This window comes from Geotrypetes seraphini, chromosome 5, assembly GCF_902459505.1.
Source record: "Geotrypetes seraphini chromosome 5, aGeoSer1.1, whole genome shotgun sequence".
Taxonomy (NCBI): domain Eukaryota; kingdom Metazoa; phylum Chordata; class Amphibia; order Gymnophiona; family Dermophiidae; genus Geotrypetes; species Geotrypetes seraphini.
Window position 1 is genome coordinate 204575313 of NC_047088.1, and position 26711 is coordinate 204602023.

At 41.8% G+C, this 26711-nt stretch overlaps 1 protein-coding gene across 3 annotated transcripts in view; it reads left to right on the forward strand.

Moving 5' to 3' along the window:
* LRP2 (LDL receptor related protein 2) overlaps nt 1–26711 on the forward strand; it is a 442478-nt gene that overhangs the window by 18976 nt on the left and 396791 nt on the right. For all 3 annotated transcript variants that reach the window (XM_033945766.1, XM_033945765.1, XM_033945768.1), the window contains exon 2: nt 26574–26681. In XM_033945766.1, coding sequence (XP_033801657.1) covers nt 26574–26681 — 108 coding nt within the window. The remainder of the gene's footprint in view (nt 1–26573; nt 26682–26711) is intronic.

Sequence of the window (26711 nt, forward strand, 5' to 3'; positions counted from 1 at the left end):
GGTTCCACTGTATCAAGCATAAAAATATGCCTCTGTTCGCATTCATTGAGTTTGAAAGGATCCTTAACCCCATCCCTCCCAACCACCTGATCAATGACTCGCCACCGAATTTGATCCACTGTATGTTGGTATCTCAACCAATGGGCAACAAGGGGGGCTTGGATGACAGAATTGGCGATGCGGGACTTGTGCTCAGTAAGACGAACCCGAATCGCCCTACTTGTTCTGCCAACATAAAGAAGATCACAGGGGCACACGATGACATATACCACGTCCTGTGACGTGCAATTAGTGACAAATCTTGATTTTAAAGTAATATCTCTCCCTGGAACCTTCCAACTCCCCCCTTGAATAGCTGAAGAGCACCATTGGCACCTGCCACAGTTGGTATGACTTCCCACCTGATTTTCACCCCCCTTCCCATACAACAAACAACTGAATTTTTGTCCCAGTGTCATGCCCCTAGAAAAAGCCACCCGTGGGAACTGCCTCAACACGTTATGAGCTTGAAGAATATGCCAATGACGTTTCATAATGGATAAAAGTGGATTGGCTGCCCTAGAGAAAGGGAGTATACAAGTAAGTACCCCTTCCTCACATTCCTGGGACTTGCCAGATGCATGTAACAATAGCTCGCGCTGGGCATATTTAGCCCTTAGATAGGCCAACCGTATAGAGCGTTCAGGATAACCCCGGGTTTTAAATCTGCTTGAAAGGGCCCTGGCTTGTTCTTTAAATTCCATCAAAGTGGAACATACTCGCCGAACCCGGAGAAATTGGGCTATAGGAAGGTTGAACCGAAGTTTATAAGGGTGGAAACTGTCAAAGTGTAGAAGAGAATTTCGCGTGACAGGCTTCCTATAGAGAGATGTTTGAATTCTATTATTAACTACAGTAATAGCGATGTCAAGAAAATCAATACTCTCAAGATGGCAAGTCATGGTGAACTTGATGTTATTGTCAACGGAATTAAGATAATCAAAAAATTGTTGGAGCTGTTCCCTAGTACCGCCCCATATCATGAAAACATCATCCAAAAACCTCCCCCAGTAAATGACGTTAGGAAACCACATAGAAGGATAGATGAACATATCCTCAAATCTGGACATGAAAAGGGCTGCCACCGAGGGGGCTAGGGTCGCCCCCATGGCAACTCCCTGAACCTGCTTATAAAACTGACCCTGGTATTGAAAATAATTATCCCTTATCACCCATTGGGCCAATCTTAATAAACATTCCGTTGTAATACGTTGGGGGACCTGTCTCTGATGGAGAATATCCTCAATGACTAATAATGCTTCACTTTGAGGAATTTGAGTGTACAGCGCTACCACATCAAAGGTTACCATCCATTTTTCCTTCATGTCAATCTTCAGGCTACTGAGAGTGTGTAAAAAATGGGAAGAGTCCCTTATATAAGATGAAATAGTAGGAACCCTAGCCTGAAGAAAGTGATCAATGAACTTGGATAGGGGCTCTAAAATGGACCTACGCGTGTTAACAATCGGGCGACCAGGAGGGTCGTGCAAAGTCTTATGAACCTTAGGGACAAAGGTAATGCGGGGAATCCTAGGGTATTTTTCAAAAAGAAAAGTGTATTCTTTTTGGGTGAGTATTCTAGATTCCAAAAGTGCATTAAGATATTCTAAGATATCAGTAGCTAATTGGTGAGTAGGATCCTGTTGGAGAGGCAAATAAGCCGAAGTGTTACTTAACTGGCGTTTGGCCTCAATGTCATATTTATGACTGTCCAGCACCACTGTGGCTCCCCCTTTATCAGCCTTAATGATTACTATATCATCTTTTTTAAGAAGCTGATGTAATGCTTGGTTTTCCGATTTAGTAATGTTATACGGACCTCTATTGTCCCATGACCCTTGAAGTGTACGTAGTTCTTCAGTAACAATACTCCGAAAGGTGAAGATAAAGGGGTCCATGGGGCCAGGGGGAACCCATTTTGATTTAATTTTGCAAATCTCCACTGAAGAAGCTGTGTCATCTTTGTCATACGCCTCATCAGTGGAGTGGGTGTCCGGACTGTCCAAATCTCTAGAGAAAAACACTTTTAGCTGCATTTTCCGAATGAAGTGTTGAAAGGCCGCGTGGAGTTTAAAAAAATCGGGCCCATGGGTGACTATGAACCCCAACCCTTTCTCCAAAATAGAAGACTGGGAGGGTGTTAAAGTGGTAGAGGACAAATTGATCAATGTCGATTCACACCAGTCCGTCCCCGGGACGCGGGTGGACCTTGCTGCTGTTGTAGTTGTTGACCCGTCCCTCTCCCCCGCTGCTGGCGCGTTCTTAATCTTCCTCTCGCTTCCTGAGGGGCATACTCCCCAGGCTTCTCCGTTGAAGGTTCCCCAGATGTCTCACTGGAACCTTCCGATTCACCAGATGTACTGTCAAACGCCACCTTCTTGTAGGGGGGAACAAAGGGGGTCTTTCGCTGCCAAGAATACACTCGATCATTTTGATAGTCCCTCTCGTCCCGTTTCCACTTTCTGATCTTGGTCTGCTTAAGATCTTCTCTAAACAACTTCATGGAGTCCCTCAACGCTTTAAGTTTAGAGTCAAACACTTCAGTCTCCAAAGCCAGTTGAAGATCACTTTCCAATGTACTTGCCTTTAGACATAAGTCTCTTTCGGTTTCTTCTGTGGTCTCAACCAACAAAATCATGAGATCTCGAGAACACCTATTGAGAATGGCAGTCCACTTCTCCCCAAAACCTTTGTCCAACGAAACCATCTTGGGCTCCTTCAAAATGCGGAGCCCCCTTGGGATCATCATTTTCCTTAAGTACTGCACCAAAGTGCTACCGTGCAGCTCCGCCCGTATTGCTCTTTTCATGGTATTCTCGAGATCGAGCCAAGAAACTTCTTTAGGGGAAATTGTCTCATCATCAAGAAGAGCAGGTCTCGTGAGGATTTTTTTGAACTGCTCCTCTGAATATCCATCGAAGCTTACTAGTTCTTGAGCCATTGAAATTAATTTTAACTGTCAGCTTCCAAAAATAAATGGCTTGGATTAAAGCAAAATAATGATGAAAGCCCAGGTCATTCAAACAAGTCAGAATATACCACTGTAGACTCGGGCTAGAACAACGTTAAACAGTTTTTTGTTGCTGCTAATGGAAAGCCTCAGCCCCACCACTCCACCGCTAGTTAAGAATTTCAAATGCGGGAAGATTTATGCAGGAACTCATCATCGGCTGCCAATAGCGTATTTTATCAAACCAATTTTCCTATGTATATATATTTTAATACTTATATAGTAAATATTTTCAATTATCATGTTTTAAAGCTTGTACTTAGCTCATTCAATTACAGCCAATATCCAGGAGTGGAACCCGACATGCATGTTTCGCACCATAGACTAGTGCTGTGTCAAGGGTCTCCCTAGGACAAAAAAGGGGAAAAAAGGGCCATTAAAAACCTTCATAACCCCCTCCCCCTACCTATGAAAACATTCACATCAAATTTACCATTCTACCCATGCCTACCAGAAACGCTCATGTCATCCGACTCCACTAGTTAAAGGAGTAAAAGATGGCTGCGGCGTCCTGACCGGGAGTTTAAATAACCCGCTCAAACAGAGTAAAAGAAGTCACGCCCCTAGAGTCCCATTGGCCTGAACTCTTACCCAATCAAAGAGACCCACTCAATTTCACCATTCAACCCCCGTGGTTCCACTGTATCAAGCATAAAAATATGCCTCTGTTCGCATTCATTGAGTTTGAAAGGATCCTTAACCCCATCCCTCCCAACCACCTGATCAATGACTCGCCACCGAATTTGATCCACTGTATGTTGGTATCTCAACCAATGGGCAACAAGGGGGGCTTGGATGACAGAATTGGCGATGCGGGACTTGTGCTCAGTAAGACGAACCCGAATCGCCCTACTTGTTCTGCCAACATAAAGAAGATCACAGGGGCACACGATGACATATACCACGTCCTGTGACGTGCAATTAGTGACAAATCTTGATTTTAAAGTAATATCTCTCCCTGGAACCTTCCAACTCCCCCCTTGAATAGCTGAAGAGCACCATTGGCACCTGCCACAGTTGGTATGACTTCCCACCTGATTTTCACCCCCCTTCCCATACAACAAACAACTGAATTTTTGTCCCAGTGTCATGCCCCTAGAAAAAGCCACCCGTGGGAACTGCCTCAACACGTTATGAGCTTGAAGAATATGCCAATGACGTTTCATAATGGATAAAAGTGGATTGGCTGCCCTAGAGAAAGGGAGTATACAAGTAAGTACCCCTTCCTCACATTCCTGGGACTTGCCAGATGCATGTAACAATAGCTCGCGCTGGGCATATTTAGCCCTTAGATAGGCCAACCGTATAGAGCGTTCAGGATAACCCCGGGTTTTAAATCTGCTTGAAAGGGCCCTGGCTTGTTCTTTAAATTCCATCAAAGTGGAACATACTCGCCGAACCCGGAGAAATTGGGCTATAGGAAGGTTGAACCGAAGTTTATAAGGGTGGAAACTGTCAAAGTGTAGAAGAGAATTTCGCGTGACAGGCTTCCTATAGAGAGATGTTTGAATTCTATTATTAACTACAGTAATAGCGATGTCAAGAAAATCAATACTCTCAAGATGGCAAGTCATGGTGAACTTGATGTTATTGTCAACGGAATTAAGATAATCAAAAAATTGTTGGAGCTGTTCCCTAGTACCGCCCCATATCATGAAAACATCATCCAAAAACCTCCCCCAGTAAATGACGTTAGGAAACCACATAGAAGGATAGATGAACATATCCTCAAATCTGGACATGAAAAGGGCTGCCACCGAGGGGGCTAGGGTCGCCCCCATGGCAACTCCCTGAACCTGCTTATAAAACTGACCCTGGTATTGAAAATAATTATCCCTTATCACCCATAGGGCCAATCTTAATAAACATTCCGTTGTAATACGTTGGGGGACCTGTCTCTGATGGAGAATATCCTCAATGACTAATAATGCTTCACTTTGAGGAATTTGAGTGTACAGCGCTACCACATCAAAGGTTACCATCCATTTTTCCTTCATGTCAATCTTCAGGCTACTGAAATTCCTCAAAGTGAAGCATTATTAGTCATTGAGGATATTCTCCATCAGAGACAGGTCCCCCAACGTATTACAACGGAATGTTTATTAAGATTGGCCCAATGGGTGATAAGGGATAATTATTTTCAATACCAGGGTCAGTTTTATAAGCAGGTTCAGGGAGTTGCCATGGGGGCGACCCTAGCCCCCTCGGTGGCAGCCCTTTTCATGTCCAGATTTGAGGATATGTTCATCTATCCTTCTATGTGGTTTCCTAACGTCATTTACTGGGGGAGGTTTTTGGATGATGTTTTCATGATATGGGGCGGTACTAGGGAACAGCTCCAACAATTTTTTGATTATCTTAATTCCGTTGACAATAACATCAAGTTCACCATGACTTGCCATCTTGAGAGTATTGATTTTCTTGACATCGCTATTACTGTAGTTAATAATAGAATTCAAACATCTCTCTATAGGAAGCCTGTCACGCGAAATTCTCTTCTACACTTTGACAGTTTCCACCCTTATAAACTTCGGTTCAACCTTCCTATAGCCCAATTTCTCCGGGTTCGGCGAGTATGTTCCACTTTGATGGAATTTAAAGAACAAGCCAGGGCCCTTTCAAGCAGATTTAAAACCCGGGGTTATCCTGAGCCCGGGGTTATCTATACGGTTGGCCTATCTAAGGGCTAAATATGCCCAGCGCGAGCTATTGTTACATGCATCTGGCAAGTCCCAGGAATGTGAGGAAGGGGTACTTACTTGTATACTCCCTTTCTCTAGGGCAGCCAATCCACTTTTATCCATTATGAAACGTCATTGGCATATTCTTCAAGCTCATAACGTGTTGAGGCAGTTCCCACGGGTGGCTTTTTCTAGGGGCATGACACTGGGACAAAAATTCAGTTGTTTGTTGTATGGGAAGGGGGGTGAAAATCAGGTGGGAAGTCATACCAACTGTGGCAGGTGCCAATGGTGCTCTTCAGCTATTCAAGGGGGGAGTTGGAAGGTTCCAGGGAGAGATATTACTTTAAAATCAAGATTTGTCACTAATTGCACGTCACAGGACGTGGTATATGTCATCGTGTGCCCCTGTGATCTTCTTTATGTTGGCAGAACAAGTAGGGCGATTCGGGTTCGTCTTACTGAGCACAAGTCCCGCATCGCCAATTCTGTCATCCAAGCCCCCCTTGTTGCCCATTGGTTGAGATACCAACATACAGTGGATCAAATTCGGTGGCGAGTCATTGATCAGGTGGTTGGGAGGGATGGGGTTAAGGATCCTTTCAAACTCAATGAATGCGAACAGAGGCATATTTTTATGCTTGATACAGTGGAACCACGGGGGTTGAATGGTGAAATTGAGTGGGTCTCTTTGATTGGGTAAGAGTTCAGGCCAATGGGACTCTAGGGGCGTGACTTCTTTTACTCTGTTTGAGCGGGTTATTTAAACTCCCGGTCAGGACGCCGCAGCCATCTTTTACTCCTTTAACTAGTGGAGTCGGATGACATGAGCGTTTCTGGTAGGCATGGGTAGAATGGTAAATTTGATGTGAATGTTTTCATAGGTAGGGGGAGGGGGTTATGAAGGTTTTTAATGGCCCTTTTTTCCCCTTTTTTGTCCTAGGGAGACCCTTGACACAGCACTAGTCTATGGTGCGAAACATGCATGTCGGGTTCCACTCCTGGATATTGGCTGTAATTGAATGAGCTAAGTACAAGCTTTAAAACATGATAATTGAAAATATTTACTATATAAGTATTAAAACATATATACATAGGAAAATTGGTTTGATAAAATACGCTATTGGCAGCCGATGATGAGTTCCTGCATAAATCTTCCCGCATTTGAAATTCTTAACTAGCGGTGGAGTGGTGGGGCTGAGGCTTTCCATTAGCAGCAACAAAAAACTGTTTAACGTTGTTCTAGCCCGAGTCTACAGTGGTATATTCTGACTTGTTTGAATGACCTGGGCTTTCATCATTATTTTGCTTTAATCCAAGCCATTTATTTTTGGAAGCTGACAGTTAAAATTAATTTCAATGGCTCAAGAACTAGTAAGCTTCGATGGATATTCAGAGGAGCAGTTCAAAAAAATCCTCACGAGACCTGCTCTTCTTGATGATGAGACAATTTCCCCTAAAGAAGTTTCTTGGCTCGATCTCGAGAATACCATGAAAAGAGCAATACGGGCGGAGCTGCACGGTAGCACTTTGGTGCAGTACTTAAGGAAAATGATGATCCCAAGGGGGCTCCGCATTTTGAAGGAGCCCAAGATGGTTTCGTTGGACAAAGGTTTTGGGGAGAAGTGGACTGCCATTCTCAATAGGTGTTCTCGAGATCTCATGATTTTGTTGGTTGAGACCACAGAAGAAACCGAAAGAGACTTATGTCTAAAGGCAAGTACATTGGAAAGTGATCTTCAACTGGCTTTGGAGACTGAAGTGTTTGACTCTAAACTTAAAGCGTTGAGGGACTCCATGAAGTTGTTTAGAGAAGATCTTAAGCAGACCAAGATCAGAAAGTGGAAACGGGACGAGAGGGACTATCAAAATGATCGAGTGTATTCTTGGCAGCGAAAGACCCCCTTTGTTCCCCCCTACAAGAAGGTGGCGTTTGACAGTACATCTGGTGAATCGGAAGGTTCCAGTGAGACATCTGGGGAACCTTCAACGGAGAAGCCTGGGGAGTATGCCCCTCAGGAAGCGAGAGGAAGATTAAGAACGCGCCAGCAGCGGGGGAGAGGGACGGGTCAACAACTACAACAGCAGCAAGGTCCACCCGCGTCCCGGGGACGGACTGGTGTGAATCGACATTGATCAATTTGTCCTCTACCACTTTAACACCCTCCCAGTCTTCTATTTTGGAGAAAGGGTTGGGGTTCATAGTCACCCATGGGCCCGATTTTTTTAAACTCCACGCGGCCTTTCAACACTTCATTCGGAAAATGCAGCTAAAAGTGTTTTTCTCTAGAGATTTGGACAGTCCGGACACCCACTCCACTGATGAGGCGTATGACAAAGATGACACAGCTTCTTCAGTGGAGATTTGCAAAATTAAATCAAAATGGGTTCCCCCTGGCCCCATGGACCCCTTTATCTTCACCTTTCGGAGTATTGTTACTGAAGAACTACGTACACTTCAAGGGTCATGGGACAATAGAGGTCCGTATAACATTACTAAATCGGAAAACCAAGCATTACATCAGCTTCTTAAAAAAGATGATATAGTAATCATTAAGGCTGATAAAGGGGGAGCCACAGTGGTGCTGGACAGTCATAAATATGACATTGAGGCCAAACGCCAGTTAAGTAACACTTCGGCTTATTTGCCTCTCCAACAGGATCCTACTCACCAATTAGCTACTGATATCTTAGAATATCTTAATGCACTTTTGGAATCTAGAATACTCACCCAAAAAGAATACACTTTTCTTTTTGAAAAATACCCTAGGATTCCCCGCATTACCTTTGTCCCTAAGGTTCATAAGACTTTGCACGACCCTCCTGGTCGCCCGATTGTTAACACGCGTAGGTCCATTTTAGAGCCCCTATCCAAGTTCATTGATCACTTTCTTCAGGCTAGGGTTCCTACTATTTCATCTTATATAAGGGACTCTTCCCATTTTTTACACACTCTCAGTAGCCTGAAGATTGACATGAAGGAAAAATGGATGGTAACCTTTGATGTGGTAGCGCTGTACACTCAAATTCCTCAAAGTGAAGCATTATTAGTCATTGAGGATATTCTCCATCAGAGACAGGTCCCCCAACGTATTACAACGGAATGTTTATTAAGATTGGCCCAATGGGTGATAAGGGATAATTATTTTCAATACCAGGGTCAGTTTTATAAGCAGGTTCAGGGAGTTGCCATGGGGGCGACCCTAGCCCCCTCGGTGGCAGCCCTTTTCATGTCCAGATTTGAGGATATGTTCATCTATCCTTCTATGTGGTTTCCTAACGTCATTTACTGGGGGAGGTTTTTGGATGATGTTTTCATGATATGGGGCGGTACTAGGGAACAGCTCCAACAATTTTTTGATTATCTTAATTCCGTTGACAATAACATCAAGTTCACCATGACTTGCCATCTTGAGAGTATTGATTTTCTTGACATCGCTATTACTGTAGTTAATAATAGAATTCAAACATCTCTCTATAGGAAGCCTGTCACGCGAAATTCTCTTCTACACTTTGACAGTTTCCACCCTTATAAACTTCGGTTCAACCTTCCTATAGCCCAATTTCTCCGGGTTCGGCGAGTATGTTCCACTTTGATGGAATTTAAAGAACAAGCCAGGGCCCTTTCAAGCAGATTTAAAACCCGGGGTTATCCTGAACGCTCTATACGGTTGGCCTATCTAAGGGCTAAATATGCCCAGCGCGAGCTATTGTTACATGCATCTGGCAAGTCCCAGGAATGTGAGGAAGGGGTACTTACTTGTATACTCCCTTTCTCTAGGGCAGCCAATCCACTTTTATCCATTATGAAACGTCATTGGCATATTCTTCAAGCTCATAACGTGTTGAGGCAGTTCCCACGGGTGGCTTTTTCTAGGGGCATGACACTGGGACAAAAATTCAGTTGTTTGTTGTATGGGAAGGGGGTGAAAATCAGGTGGGAAGTCATACCAACTGTGGCAGGTGCCAATGGTGCTCTTCAGCTATTCAAGGGGGGAGTTGGAAGGTTCCAGGGAGAGATATTACTTTAAAATCAAGATTTGTCACTAATTGCACGTCACAGGACGTGGTATATGTCATCGTGTGCCCCTGTGATCTTCTTTATGTTGGCAGAACAAGTAGGGCGATTCGGGTTCGTCTTACTGAGCACAAGTCCCGCATCGCCAATTCTGTCATCCAAGCCCCCCTTGTTGCCCATTGGTTGAGATACCAACATACAGTGGATCAAATTCGGTGGCGAGTCATTGATCAGGTGGTTGGGAGGGATGGGGTTAAGGATCCTTTCAAACTCAATGAATGCGAACAGAGGCATATTTTTATGCTTGATACAGTGGAACCACGGGGGTTGAATGGTGAAATTGAGTGGGTCTCTTTGATTGGGTAAGAGTTCAGGCCAATGGGACTCTAGGGGTGTGACTTCTTTTACTCTGTTTGAGCGGGTTATTTAAACTCCCGGTCAGGACGCCGCAGCCATCTTTTACTCCTTTAACTAGTGGAGTCGGATGACATGAGCGTTTCTGGTAGGCATGGGTAGAATGGTAAATTTGATGTGAATGTTTTCATAGGTAGGGGGAGGGGGTTATGAAGGTTTTTAATGGCCCTTTTTTCCCCTTTTTTGTCCTAGGGAGACCCTTGACACAGCACTAGTCTATGGTGCGAAACATGCATGTCGGGTTCCACTCCTGGATATTGGCTGTAATTGAATGAGCTAAGTACAAGCTTTAAAACATGATAATTGAAAATATTTACTATATAAGTATTAAAACATATATACATAGGAAAATTGGTTTGATAAAATACGCTATTGGCAGCCGATGATGAGTTCCTGCATAAATCTTCCCGCATTTGAAATTCTTAACTAGCGGTGGAGTGGTGGGGCTGAGGCTTTCCATTAGCAGCAACAAAAAACTGTTTAACGTTGTTCTAGCCCGAGTCTACAGTGGTATATTCTGACTTGTTTGAATGACCTGGGCTTTCATCATTATTTTGCTTTAATCCAAGCCATTTATTTTTGGAAGCATATTCATTAGTGACATCTTGAAAACTCAGCTGACTTGGGGTCCTCCAGGACAGGTTTAAGAACCACTGTGCTAGCACATTCTTCATAGTGGAACTAGTTGGCTGCCATATGTGAGCTAAGCAATTTAATTTAGGACTACTTTTTTGCAGGTCTAAATTAAATCCATAGCTATATAGATAGTGGCTGAATATCATTCTGTCTATATAGTTGATTAGTTTACTCGTAGGGCAGCAGAAATTAGAGAGATTTTCTGTAGCATTAACTGAAGCGTGGTAGCTACTCAACATATAAGTCCTCTTGAACATTGACACGATTTATTTACAAACTGCTTACTACTGGACAAAAGCAAGAAGGAATGGATCTTCTTTGTGATCCTGCAGTGTGCTTGTGACATGGATTGGACACAATCGGAAAAAGGATGCTGGATTTGATGAGCCTTTGTTCTGATCCAGTATAGCAACTCTTATGTCATGATGTTCTGATTTGGAAAAGGAACAATATCCTTCAAGGAATCATGTTTCTATGGCTGGCAGCTAGGGTATAGTCTTAAGAGTCTAGACCAAAATAACTGGGCAGACTGATTGAAATTGATTCATCTTTATTTGCCATCATCTATTGTGTTACCGTGTTTTCTTATACTGTGGTATGAGCTGTCACAGCTTTCACTTCCTTTCCTTACAACTTCCTTTTATTCAGAAGTGCTTCTTTTTCTTGTAAATCTTGGCCACAGTCCCCAAGTGTGTGCCGGCAGCTTTCAAGAGATGGGGGGGGGGGGGGGGGGGGGAGAATACCAGCACCCATTCTGACTGCTCTTCTTGCTTTCAGAGCTGTGCAGAGAAGAACCTCAAACCTGCACCATGGCTGTAGGGAGGAGAAACCCTTGTCCAAATCTTGCAGCCCCTGTGTCTCAAGCACTCTCTGCTGGCAAGAGAATTGTGCAGCCCTGAAATATGGGCAGTGCTCTCTTTTTTTATCAGTAGAAGACACTGATAAAAACGGCGTAGTAATTGTTGCTATGGCAACTTGATATTGCCTTCCCCCCCCCCTTCAATGTTTTACTAGGAAATTTGTTCCCCGCTTTGGAATCCCTTGTTTTTAGATCCTGTAATTATTGTCTTCACAGCATTTCTAGCCCTGGTCAGCTTGAGGTGTTTAGGAATCAAACTTTGATCTGAATGAGTCATTGCGCTAGGGCTCCTAGTTTTCTTAACACAAATAAATAAATATATATATAAGGCTCCCTTTTATCAAGCTGCATTAGGGTTTTTTTTATTGCCAGTCACTGCGGTAAAAGCTCCAATGCTCATAGAATTCCTCTGAGTGTTGGAGCTTAACATAACATAACATCATGCTTCTTAACCCCGTAACTGCAAGTTCGACACGGTTTACAAAAGATTATGAATAAAGATAACAAAAGAACACAATGGAGCTATCTGGCCAAGTATTTTGAGAAGAGATAAGTTTTTAACTGGGTTCTAAAATGTTTATAGGAGCAAGCTGTGAGCAACAACGATCGAAATTCTTTATCGTAGGAAGCTGCCTGAAATGCTAGTGTATGATCGAGAAATTTCTTGCTTTTACAACCCTGAATAGATGGAAAAATGAATAGGGCATGAGATCTTCTACTATACTTATGAGATACTATAAGAAATCTATCGGTCCTATAGAACTGAGCAGTACCATATATGACCTTATAGCAAAGACTTAAACAAAACACGAGCCTCCATCAAGCTTTTACTACAGTGGCCGGCAATAATAAACACTAATGCAGCTTGATAAAAGGGGACCTAAATAAATAATGCCTTCCTTGGACTATACACTATATAATAAGATGCTAGTATATCTATATATCTATTCCTGAACAACTTTGCCTTAGAGTTATTTTGTGTAATTGAACACATTAAAAAGTAGGGTTTCATTTTGAAGTTAGTAAGCATGCTTCTGTTTCTGAGGCTCTGCCCTTAACAAGCCCAGAATGTGGTTACACTTGTTCATTATTCATCTTGACAAAGCTGTAGATGCTTCATATTTGTGAAAGTCCCTCATTATCCATCTGTTATTCTATAGCAGCCTTTGTCTGGTTAGACAATTCATCCTTTGAAAAGGCACAGCATGCTTTCTTTTGTGAACTGAAAGACTGTTTTTACTAAATGCATGCTTCTTCCAAGCAACAACTGACCAATTAAAATAATATTTGGGTGAAGATAAAGATTAAATTGGCTTGATTTATAAATATTTTATTTCCATGTTATTGCAACTCATATCAAGATTTGTTTTCACTTGAATTTCAAATTTCAAGTTTATTTCAACTTAATATACTCAATTTTCAAGTACACTATGAAAGCGGTTTACAATTAATAGTACGTATACACTACACCAAATTAAAAAGGAAATGTAATAAATAGGAAAAAATTAAACAGGATAAGAAAAGAAAAAGCAGAGAGGCTGGAAACTGAGACCAACACTTCAAAACCTCATAACCCCAACCCCAGTCGTGCAATAGGACTCCTAAGGCACATATGCCTTACAGAACAGCTATGTTTTTAACCTAATCTTAAACACAGGCAAAGAGAGCTCCACTCGAAGATTCACTGGAATAGAATTCCAGAGGAGAGGATCCTGGCTCCTAGACAACCTTTTTCCCATTGAGGAGAGATGAACAGATTGATACGGGAGGACTTGAAGAAGATGAGATTGAGAGGAACAAAACATCACAGAAATTGAAATAGATATTCTGGTTGGCCGGAATGAAGAACTTTATCAACCAAAAGAAACAGTTTGTACCTTGGGAGCTAACATTCTGATTGAAATGGGGGTGCAATATGATCAAAGTGCCCCACACATGTAAGAAGACTCAAAGCTACATTTTGCACCAATTGTAGTTGATGAAGATCTTTCGGACACCATAAAGGAAAGCATTGCAGTAGTCTAGGTTGCATGAACAATGCGTGAACAAGAATTTGAAGGGAAAATCCCAAAATTAAACATCGAATGGAATATAGCATCCAAAGTTTTTTTTTAAAACAACACCCAGTTCCTGACTTCCTGAAATATGGTGACGAAAGAATAGTGTGACATCCAGCATTACCCCCAGAACCTGCACAGACTGCGCCTCAGATAGAATATGGATTACCATCCAAATAGGATGCACTAAGTTGGAGCTGATTAATGTTTAAAGAGGTTGGTGGCGCCCTTTTCCAAGTTAAGCTTAAAGTTTATATCTGGTAAGCCACCAGGTGACTCAATCTGATTTAGAATTCAATTCAACAACAGACTGGACATCTTCAGAATTAAGCTGAGCAAGAGTCTGGACATCATCCACATATGCAAACAGAGATTCAATATAAGATAACAGAGGTGCTAAAAAGACATTAAACAGTCTGTGGTAGTGTAAGGAGTCTCAGCTCAAGAAACTATAAAAGACCTGTCGATCACATAAGAGCACAACCATTCAAGGTCTTTACCCTGAACACCAACCATGCATATGCAATCCAATAAAATAGCCCAGTCAACCAATTGACAGCTTCAGTAAGGTCCAAGGAAACCAATACAGTGGTTGGATTGTGGCCCAAGAACTGAAGGATGGACGTGGTGAGACCTATGGTGCAGTCTCAGTACTCTGGTACCTACCTGTGAAAGTCTGTCTGTTGCTCAAGCATTGCACACTACAAACCAAATAATCCTCCAACTGCTGATGTACAATTTGTTGTTTTGTTTGGTTATCTTTGAGATAACTGACCTTTAATCCTGGGGATAATATAAAGACAGCACCCTGACAAAGGGAAGTGATAACCATAAGATGGTACCTTGGTTTATGAGCATAATTCGTTCCAGAAGCATGCTCGTAATCCAAAGCACTTGTATATCAAAGCAAAGTTTCCCATAGGCCATAATGTAAACTCAGACAATTTGTTCCACAACCAAGGTTTGCTATGCTGGCCCAGGGGTGGGAACCTGCCTGGATGATGCCCGGGTGCCATAGCCCCTTCAGCAGGGTGACTTCCTTCTCTTGGGGTCCCTGTACAGCTGCCCTCCCACTTCAGGGCAACAATGCCTCTGCTATCCGCCAGCGCAGGCGCAGGTCCCGCTTCTGGGGTCTCAGCACCCGAATTACACCAGCCGCTGTCCCGATAACACATGCGGCATGTGTAAGCACACACGTCGATGAGCACGCGTTATCGGGATGGTGGCTGGATTAATTTGGGAGCTGAGAGCTCGTGTATTGGGATGGCGCTCGTTGTGCGAGGTAAGATTTGCAGGAGTATTTTGCTCGTCTTGCAAAACACTCGCAAACCTTGTTACTTGCAAACCGAGGTTTGACTGTTATTTTTAATAGATGCTCTGAAATATTTTGAGGAAATATCACATGTATAGAGCAGTCAATTTAAAACATCAGTACACCAATTAGAAGACATCATTTCCAACATGATGTAATCACAAGTCCTAGGTGGTGGAGAGGGATGGGGAGAATATTTATAAAAAGCTACACATTCCTTTATGCAAATGATTAAAAACAGCAGGCTGACAACTGAGGAAATCAGGGTTCAAATCCCCCCTCCCCATTTCTTGGGCATCACTTAACTTTCCATTGCCTCCAGTATAAAATTAGATTGTAAGCTCTCTGGGGACAGGAAAATAATTGCACTATGACGGGCTGCTGAAAAGTTCTCAGTCCATCCAAGAGAATGCTGTGGAGCTATGAAACTTACAAGTTATGCAACACTTTTCTTGATACGTTTAATTTCATATCATTGAAACGAAAAGTGTCAAGTAAAGTATGAAATAACTTGAAAGTTTCATAGCTCCACATCATTCTTTTGTTGGTTGGGCTCAGAACATTTCAGCAGCCTCTCGTATCTACAGTATATGTATAATAAGCTCGTCTAATTTTTATACAAGTTGAATAATTTTAATTGAATAAATTCTGGCTTTCTATACAGGCAAAAGGTTTCAAAATGGTATGGACAATTTCCTAAAAGAAAATTCCATAAGCCACAATTAAGATGGACTTAGAAAATCCACTTCTTATTTCTGATGGGCGGGGAAAAAGTGCAGGGCCCACAAAACTTCGCCTCCGGCATCAATTCTAACATCGGGGAGGAAGTTCCAGCCCAGCCAGGCAGTTATTGGCTGGCCCAGAACTTCCTCTCCGATGTTAGAATTGATGCCGGAGGCGAAGTTTTGTGGGCCTTGCACTTTTTCCCCGCCCATCAGCCCGCCTCACCTTTTGCCTCCACCTACCATGCAGCGGGCCGGCAAAGCGCAACCAATGAGAGGAGACTTAGCTCGCTCGCCCACCAGTGAGCCCGCGTGATGGATTGAAGTCATGTTGCCGGCCGTGTTAAGTTCGCCCTGGGGTTTGGAGATTGCCTCGCTGGAGTGACTCTGTGGGGGAGCCGGTGCCAGGATGCGGTGGTTAGACGGAGTGTTGTTTCGGAAGTGAAATGAAGGGAAGTGAAGTCTTGTGAGTCGGGGAAGCAGCAGGGAGGAAAAGATCGCAAGGGCACCCCTGGTTTAGGGGGTGAAGAAACAGTGGTGCATATCCCCTAATACTGAACAAAATATAGCAGATGTAAATTTGAAAAAAGAGAAATAACTTATCACTTTACAAATTAACAAATAAAAATAAACAAAAAATGGAAAATACCATTTTATTGGACTAATACATTTTTTAATTAGTTTTCAGAGGTCAAAACCTCTTTCCTTAGGTCAGTAAAGTATACTGCTGTTACAGTATCCTGTCCTGACCTGAGGAAGAATTTGGTCTCTGAAAGTTAATCTAAAAATGTATTAAAATTAGTCCAATAAAAGGATCATCATTTCTGTTTCTAAACATTTATCAACACAGCTACAATACTACTTTATCCTAAAGCAAAAAAATAGAATTTTTTTTCTACCTTTGTCATGTGGTTTCTGCTTTCCTCATCTTCTTGTCATTCTCTTCCTTCCATCCACTGTCTTCCCCTTCCAGAAAATGTCTGCCTCCCTCTGCCATCTCTCCTCCACCTCCCTTCCTTGGTCTGGCATCCATCATCTTCCCTCTGTTCCCCTCATGGTCTGGCATCTCTCTCCTTCCATCTCTCCTTGCCTCCCCCTTGGTGTTGTTAGCATCTCATTTCCTCCACTCAGATCTGATATCTCTGTCTCCTTCCCCATTCTTTGGCATCTCTCTCTCCTCTCTCTTCCCTTTTCTTCTTTGGTCTTCCTTCACTATTTTCTGCCTCCATCTAAATTAAATTCTTTCATACTATTCAGTCCTCAGTTTCCCTCTTTTCACTGTGTCTGCTCACAGCTTCTCACCCCTTTCCTTCACCCTTCCACTGTCTCACTAATTCTATCTTCTTCCCCCCATCCAGCATGTGGGAAAGCATAATCTCCCCAACCCTGCTGCTGTCAGATACCTATGCCCACTATAACCTCCCCAACTCTGAAATGTGCTGTCTAAATTAGATTGTAAGCTCTTCTGAGTAGGGACTGTATTGTATGTTAAAATGTACTGCACTGCATATGCCTTTCAGCGTTATAGAAATAATAAATAGTAGTAGTAGTAGTAGTTTGTCTGGGTTTTGTAAGTCTCCGATCTCAGGGCCACCTCTGGAGGGCATCTATGCATGCGCGGATGTTGATGCAATGCCTTCATATGCATACACATGATGTCATTGCATCAATGATCGTGCATGTACAGACGCCCTCCAGATGTGGTTCCAATCTTGGGGAGGTTCATGTGGGAGCGGGGCAGGGGAGGTGAAGGTGGAATGGGATGGAGATGGGGCAGACTGGGGCAGGGCCAAGTGTCCTCTTTTTTAATAGAGGAAATCTTCTTGTCCTTCAAGACCAGTATCCTGTCTAGATCCTAAATACTTGGCCAAACCCAAAGAGCAGATCCTTGTTTCTTGCACATGTGCTATTAGTATGGTTCCTCTTGGAACTTGTCTAAACCAAGCTAAGGCAGTTATGTTCTCTCCAAGATACTTTGCATTTCTTTCATTTCAGATGTAAGTGCAGGACTAATTTGCTAGAGGAATAATATAGCTGTTTTATCATGATTAAGGCAAAGGAAATCCTTCCTGCATTCTCTTGACCCGTATTCATCCATCGTGTGTTCCCACAATCAGCTGGAGTTCATCATTAGTGCAGTACAGTAGAATGACTTCATTTACAGTATTTTCTTCACCCTAACTTGGAAGCTTTGTTCTATCTTCTGAACCTCTACTAGGTCATACAAAGGTAGTTTCATAACATGTCTGAAACACTGCAGATAACTGAATGTCACATCACATCAGCAGCGGTGTATATTTCAGTGAGAGAACACACTCTTCACAGCGTAAAAGCTCATATTCTTTGTTCTCTTTCCTGCCTTGTGCTGCCTGTCTCCCATCTTTCTCCAGTTGCTGTTGTTTTACTTTATATTTCATTAAGGAAATCATCCTGATAAGAGCTGTCAACAGATGTAAAATTAAATATGAGGTGGGGCAGAAATCACATGACCCATGACTGTCTAGACTAAAGTTACTTGGTTGACCTGCTTCAAACTGGTAATTGCCTCTTTGACAAATAATTTTACATTTTTGGTGACAGATGGAACTCTCTGGAATTTTGCTTTTTTCCCCCCTTTTAACTGAGAATAAGGGCTCCTTTTACAAAGCCGCGCTAGGGCCTTAACGCGTGTAATAGCGCACGCTAAATTGCCGCATGCACTAGCCGCTACCGCCTCTTTTGGAGTAGGTGGTAGATTTCCGGCTAGCGCGCACGCTAATCCGGTGCATACGTTAAAACCGCTAGCGCGGCTTTGTAAAAGGAGCCCTAAATGAATTTAGTTAACTCTCATGAATAAAACCAACATCCTGAGAGAGGCAGCGAGAGCTTTCCTAGACTGCCCTGCCAATGTACTCCAAATCTGCTTTACGTGGCTCTTCTTGGGTAATTCAGTTTTCAAGGAAAATAAGTCTAATTTGTTTTGCATACAATTATAGGATGATGTTGTCAAACAATATTAATAAAAAATGTATTCTTCTATACTGCCATTACCAAAAGTTCTAGGCGGTTTACACCATGAGAAACTGAACAATCAGCAAAATACATTCATACCATAAAAATAAAATCATTATAAAAAGTTAAAAATGGATTGTAATCTTAAAAATACCCAACTAAGTAATAAATTTGTCAAACAAAGATGACAACTAATTTTTGAAAAGAACAGTAAGATATGGCTTGATGATTACATTCACCAAGCCAGGATTGTAATTTACCTGCCTGAAACGCTAAGGTCTTATCAAAAAAGGTCTTATATCTGACACATTTGGCTTAGGATAGGCAAATAAGTATTAATGATATCCATATTAGTGTTATCCATAATTCCGAATTTTTTGATTTACAGTAATAACTTTGCCTGGATATGCCAAAATACTTTATGGTGATACCATGTTTTTGTGCCAGAATGCTATGGTTCTTAACCCATTTGTTTATGGTATATATAGAGAAGCAAATTATTTAACAAGAGAGTGGTAGAAAACGGGAACGCTCTTCCGGAATCTGTCTTAGGGGAAAACACCCTCCAGGGATTAAAGACAAAGTTAGACAAGTTCCTGCTGAACAAAAACGTGCGCAGGTAGGGCTGGTCTCAGTTAGGGCGCTGGTCTTTGACCGGCGGGCCGCTGCGTGAATGGACTGCTGGGCATGATGGACCACTGGTCTGACCCAGCAGCGGCAATTCTTATGTTCTTATGGGTCCATTTACTAAGGTGCGCTAACCGATTTAGCATATGCTAAATGCTAATATGCCCATTAAATTCTATGGGTGCATTAGCATTTAGCGCGTGCTAAATCGGTTAGTGCGCCTTCGTAAAAGGACCCCTATATTTTGGGGAGGGCATTTCAGAAAAATAAGCTCCTCAAAAAATGGCCAACATGGCGCTGATTTCAAAAAAGGGTTCCAGAGGTGATCTGGGAAATTATAGACTGGCGAGTCTTTCATGGGTGCCGGACAAATGGTAGATACTATTGTAAAGAACAAAATGACAGAAAATATACGTAAGCATGGATTAATGAGAGAAAGCCAACATGGTTTTAGTCAGGGGAAATCTTGCTTCACCAATCTACTGCATTTCTTTGAAGGGTTGAATGAACATGTGGATAAAGGTGAACCAGTTGATATTGTGTATTTGAATTTCAAAAGGCATTTGACAAAGTACCTCATGAAAGACTACTGAGGAAATTAGAAAGTCATGGGATAGGAGGTACTTATGGATTTAGAACTGGTTGAAAAACAGAAAACAGAGAGTGGGTTTAAATGGTCAATATTCTCAATGGAGGAGGGTAAATAGTGGGGTTCAGTAGTGGTCTGTGCTGGGACCACTACTTTCTAACACATTTATCAATGATCTAGAGATAGGAATAATCACTAAGATAATTAAATTTGCTGATGACACAAAGGGTCTCTTCTATTAAACTGCGCTAGCATTTTTCTAGTGTAGGGAGCTGCACAGAATGGCCCGCGCTGCTCCTGACACTCATAGAGTTCCTTTGAGCACTGGGAGCAGCGCGGGCCACTCAGCACAGCTATCTGCACTAAAAATGGTTAGCGCAGTTTAATAGAAGGGGGGGGGGGGAAAGTTGTTCAAAGTTTTAACTCACAAGAGGATTGTGAAAAATTGCAAGAGGACCTTGTGAGATTGGAACACTGGGCATCTCAATAATGGCCTATGAACTTCTCTTTCAGGAAATTATGCAAGCCTTTTTAAAATCCCGCTAAGCTAAATGATTTCAACCTATTCTCGGGTAACGAATTCCATAGTTTAATTACACATTGTGTGAAGAAATATTTTCTCCGGTTTGTTTTAAATCTACTACTTAGTAGCTTCATCGCGTGTCCCCTAGTCCTAGTATTTTTGGAAAGAGTAAACAAACGATTCACATCTACCCTTTCCACTCCACTCACTAGCTTATAGACCTCTGTCCTATCACCCCTGAATTGTCTCTTCTCCAAGCTGAAGAGCCCTAGTCACTTAAGCCTTTCCTCATAGGTAAGTCGTCCCATTCTTTTATCATTTTTGTCACCCTTCTCTATACCTTTTCTAATTCTGCTATATCTTTTTTGAGATTCGGCGACCAGAATTGCACACAGTATTCGAGGTACGGCAGTACCATAGAGTGGTACAAGGGCATTATAACATTTTAATCTTTTCAGCTACAGTGACAAAATAATACTCAGAATTTTGGAAGTTGGTTGGTTGGACTGAGAACTTATCAGCACCTCTCATACATGTATCAATCTGACAGTGTAACCTATGTGCTTTTCCTCCCTGACCTAAAGGCTCACCTGTGAATGCCTGCTCTAAACACCTTAAAAGTGCACATGTGATGGAGCTATGCATGTATTTTTAATTGCACTGAGTGAGAACACTTTTCAGAGAGCCAGTTTCTTTAGATTAATTGGGTTTTACCAGTGTAAATGGCCTCTTCTTAGCCATGATCTCATACAGGTTTAAGAAAATATACAATTTTTAAACATTAATTAACATAGTAACATAGTAGATAACGGCAGATAAAGACCCGAATGGTCCATCTAGTCTGCCCAACATGATTCAATCTAAGGGCTTCTTTTATGAAGCCGCGTTAGCGGTTTAACGCGCATAATAGCACACGCTAAACTGCCGGCCGCACTAGACGCTAACTCCAGCATTGAGCTGGTGTTAGTTCTAGCTGCGTAGCATGGGTGTAGCATGCGCTAAAAAGCTGCGTGTGCTAAAACCGCTAACGCAGCTTCGTAAAAGGAGCCCTAAGTATAATTTTTCAATGACGAGTGAAGAGCTCCATCTTCCCCATGACCCAAAAAATTTCGATGAGCTCAATCAAAAGACAAACAAATGATGATTTTTGCTTATGATCATGAAGGCATTATCATCATCATCACAGACAAAGTTCCATGTGGAAGAAGTGTCACAGCAGTGTATTATCATGATATTTTGCACAAAATGTGCAGAAAAATGCACAAAACCCAACCTCCGTTGCTCTTGGCTGAGCTACTCATTCTTCACTACAACGCTCGCCCTCCATAGGGTATGTCATCATTGAAAAACTACGTGAATACGGCTGGGAGGTGTTACCTCATGCTCCCTACAGTCCAGCTATGAGTCCACCAGACTTTGACCTTTTTCCAAAGTTGAAAAAACCTTTGTGTGGACATCGTTTTGCATCTCTGGAAGAACTTTCTTCCACCGTTACCCGAGTCATTCGGCAACTGAACAAAAACAGTGTCTTGGATGGAATAATGAAGCTTCCCAGATGTTGGGACTCAGTCATTGCAAAGCAAAGGATTGTAAAGGAATACTTGAAAAAAAAAAATAAACATGAAAATTAAAAAAAAAAAAATAGTGTGCATTATGTATGAAATGACCCTCGTATTATTACAAGTCTTTTATACTCTTGTGAAACTACATTTAGTTCCGCCTTTTTAGAATTGTCTATCAAGAGTTGTAAAACAGGGTAGCATACATCTTGTTATGGACTAAAAGAAAAGCTCTTTATCTCTGACAGCATTCAAAGAGAGGCTTGTGGGATTCCAGACTAAATTTGTACATTCCTTCAGGACGCTTTTGATAGAGAGGCTGTTGAGCTTTAAAGGTAGTTGATAAGAAACCTACACCACCAACTCCAGACCTGCACCACCTACCACCACCATACATTAGACCATAGAAAGTATTTGGGTATACACACTGTGGTACCACTTAGTACCATCTTTCATCAAAGTGAAACTTCTGAGCAGTTGCAGCATACATTATAAATCAGAATGACACTTCCAGACAATCAGGTTGGTGCATTCAGCACAAACTAACACGCTCCTTCCACAAATAGTATGTTTAAGTGATATTATTAATGTATTGACATTTGGATAACAACTTATTTGTGCTTTAATGATCTTTGTAGTAGGTCACTGGCTCTTAATTTTACTGAATTTATTTTCTGAGTCATCCTAAATAATTTCACACGTAAAGGGCTCCTTTTATCAAGGTGCGCTACGGGGGTTAGCGCGTCGGACATTTCATCACGCGCTAACCCCTGCGGCAAGCCAAAATATTAACGCCTCATCAATGGAGGCGTTAGCAACTAGCGCTGCAGGCAGTTTAATGCGTGGTATTCCGCGCGTTAAACCCCTACCGCGCCTTGATAAAAGGACCCCATAGTATTTGCCATTTTAAGAGACTACTCTTTTCAAGGTAAGGGGAATGTTATTAAAAAAAAAAACCAAAACCTTTGTAATTCCCAAAGCAGTGTATAGTTGCATATGATGCAATTAAAAACATATATTTTAAAATAATGCATTTAATCGATAAATGTAAAACTAAGGCCCTCTTTTATCAAGCCGGGTTAGGGTTTTTTAGCGCAGGCTGCTGCGGTAAAAGCTCCAACAAAAAAAAAGTGGGGAAGGAACTGTACATATCAACCTGAGATAAAGAAGACTGAGGAGTCATTCTATTAAGGTGCGCTAACTGATTTAGCGCATGCTAAATGCTAAGATGCCCATAGGATATAAAGGATGCCTTGGGCATTTAGCACGCGCTAAATCGGTTAGCGCCCCTTAATAAAAGGTCCCCTGAATGTAGTAAAAGCTCTGACATTCATAGAATTCCTAAGAGAATTGGAGCTTTTACCGCAGCGACTCGAGATAAAAAAAAAAAATCCCTAACACGGTTTGATAAAAGGGGGCCTAAGTGGTGAACAGGTAATAGAACAATTTCATCTTGTTCTTAAAACTGTAAAAGAAAAGGAATTTATGTATTGAGAATTTTTAAGAGCTTATGTACTAAGTTGCTTTTAAGTCTGTCTCTTCTATGTTTTGATGTACAGTGCAAAACAAGAATACGGATCACTCCATTGTAACGCCACCATACAACGGGTGCCAGAGAAAAGTACTATTTAAGCGAAAGAAAAGTCTCAGACTAACGGAGAGGTGTACCCACACTCTTCCACCCAAGCATCATAGGCAAAAAATTTTCACATAAGCTAAATACTGGCAGTTGGGAGTATGAAAATAGCCCAAAATACAACATAAAGTGGAAAAACCACTGATTAGAGAAAAACCAGGCTGATAATCGTTTTGTGGCAACTAGCCACTGCTTCAGGACCTTGACACCAAAACTCCAGGCTATCGATTCACAGATCAAACTGCTCCTTACAACCAATATATATACCTATACTGTCTGCGTAAATCCAGTGAAAATTGAGCCTTCTGATTTTAGCATAATTTTTTTTAATACACATAGCACATTGGGTTCTCATTATCACCACCAAAATCTGTCTTTTTCTGAATGCATTACTCTTTATGAACTCTCTCCTTCCACTTAGACTACTGCATTCTGCTCTTCGTTATCTCAAGAAAAGTTTGTTTAAAAAATTTGCTGCACAACCTTGTCTTCCTCCAGCGCCATTATGACTTCAAAGCCCCCTTTTGAAACCACTTTTCATACACCTCAGGCTTCACCTTCTCATTTACAAATGCCTTCACTCAGCGCCTCTGCATTATCTCTTCTCTGTTATCTCCCCCTATATCTCTCCATTCATTGGTCAAGATGTTGCTATTGGTGCCTTTCTCTTCCATTTCAAACTCATGACTCCACACATTTTACCTTGCCTCGAGTGGCCTTTGTTTCCATGTCATAAGCCCTCTTTGCACATAGTCAAATCTCACCTAAGCACTCACCTTCTTCATGCTGTGTTTCAAATCTTAAACCTGGATCTTCTGATTACAGCTTAGTTGGCTTTGCTATATAAAATGTGATTAAAATTATTTCCTGAAACCTTTTTCTTGTCTGTATGCCTTAACTGGATAATGAACGTTTCATGGAACAGGGACCATCTCATATGCTCATCTGTGTAGTGTTGTGTCCAGTTCACAACTAAAACTATCAGCACTCTGGGCAGTAAGGGGTAGGGCTGATGGTATTATTTGAGGAAGCCCAATCCCAGATCTATGACTGTGTAAGAGTTCAGAAGAGCTCCTGCTCCTGCTCCTAGAGCAGGTGAATTGGCAGCAGTGCACTGGAAGGCCACTGCCCCACTCTCTGATGAAGCACTTTGCCCTTCTCCACACTCTCTGAGTTTAGCACCCTGGGATCACCTATCTTATAGCTTTAAGTAGAGGTTCCCAAACCTGGTCATAGTGGCATCCCAGTCAGTTAGATTTTTCAGGACATCCACGATAAATATTCATGAGAGAAATTTGAATACCAAGGAGGCATGTAAATGCATGTAAATCTCTTTTATGAATATTCATTGTGAATAGCCTGAAAACCTGACTGGCTGAGGTGCCTCCAGGACCAGGTTTGGAAATCACTGGCCTAGTGCTTCATAAGTAGCAATACTGAAATGAGTAATAGTAGTTGCAGCAATGATATGAAAGGTGGAAACTCAATGGTTCATACTGAAGAGATAGTGACCTTTTAATCATGCATCCAATGGTAGGAATGGATGGTTGTTAAGAACATGAGTTGCCATTACTGGGACAGACTGAAGGTTCATCAAGCCCAGTTAGGGTTACCAAATTTTCCCGAAGGAAAATCCGGGCCCATGGCCACGCTCCCAGGCATGCCCCATTCTGCTTGTGTCACCCCCCGTTCCGTCCCCAGTCCCGTCCCCAGATGGCATTTGCATATGTGCAGGCACGATGCTGTGATGTCAATTGTGCGTGTGATATCACCGTGTTGCAGCCGCACATGCGCGGATGCCCCTTCCCGATGCAATTTTGATGGGAAACCCAGACAAAGTGCCGGGTTTTGAAAAACCCACCGGACATCTGGTAACCATAAGCCCATAAGCCCAGTATCCTATTTCCAACAGTGGCCAACCCAACCCATCCCAAAGAGTAAAACAGATTTTATGCTGCTTATTCTAGAAATAAGAAGTGGAATTTCCCAAGTCCATCTTAATAATGGCTTATAGACTTTTGTTTTAGGAAATTATCCAACCCTTTTTTAAACCCTGCTAAGCTAACTGCTTTTACCATATTCTCTGTCAATAAATTTCAAGTTTAATTAGTTGGGGTTAGTTTATTTGATATACCACATATCTATCTATCTATCTATCTATCTATCTATATAAAATCTAATTGGTTTGTAATATAAAGATATACATGGAAGGGAAATAAATAAGTGAGACGTTGACATAGACCACATGAAACAAACTAAAACCAATAGATAATATATAAGGGTTGATTACAATAATTCAAAAGTTCCTAGGGGGGATGGTAAAAACATAAGAAAATGGGAAATCATGTAAAGAAATATTTTTTTCCAGCTTGTTTTAAATCCATTACTTAGTAGATTCATTTCATAGCCCCTAGTCCTAGTATTTTTGGAAAGTGTAAGCAAGTGATTCACATAATACTATTCATGAATAAAGTGCATCTATTTATTTAAAAATTTAGATACTGTATGTTAACTATATGGTTTACAAAGAATACAATCATAAAACACAATTGTAGAACAGTACTCTTCCCCAATAATATGTGCACTTTTGGGGAAAGAGTGCACCCCTCTTTCATGCAGTACATTGTGCATTCTTTAAGAAGAGTTTGCAACTCCTAATGACATTTGTCCCAGAATGAAAATGAAATGGAAAAAAAAATCCAAACAATTTTTGGCTTCCCGTCCTATCTTGTAGTTTCTATTTATTAACATACCCAGAGTTAATGTGTTAGTTAAGTCATGGGAGGCATTTTTCCCTTTCTAATCAAAGCAACAAAAAATGCCCCTGTCATCAATTTGTGTTTGAAATTTCTGTCAAGTCAAATGCTTAAGGGAACTTTCCTCTATTTCATTGGGCTCAGAGTGCGCAGCTGGTCAATTTCGATGCGGGAATGGACGCTGTATTCCTGCAAGTTGGAGATGTGATGGGACAGCTGACTGTGCAGATGATACAGACGAAGCTGGATGCCGTAAGTCACTTTTAGAAAGTTCTCTATATA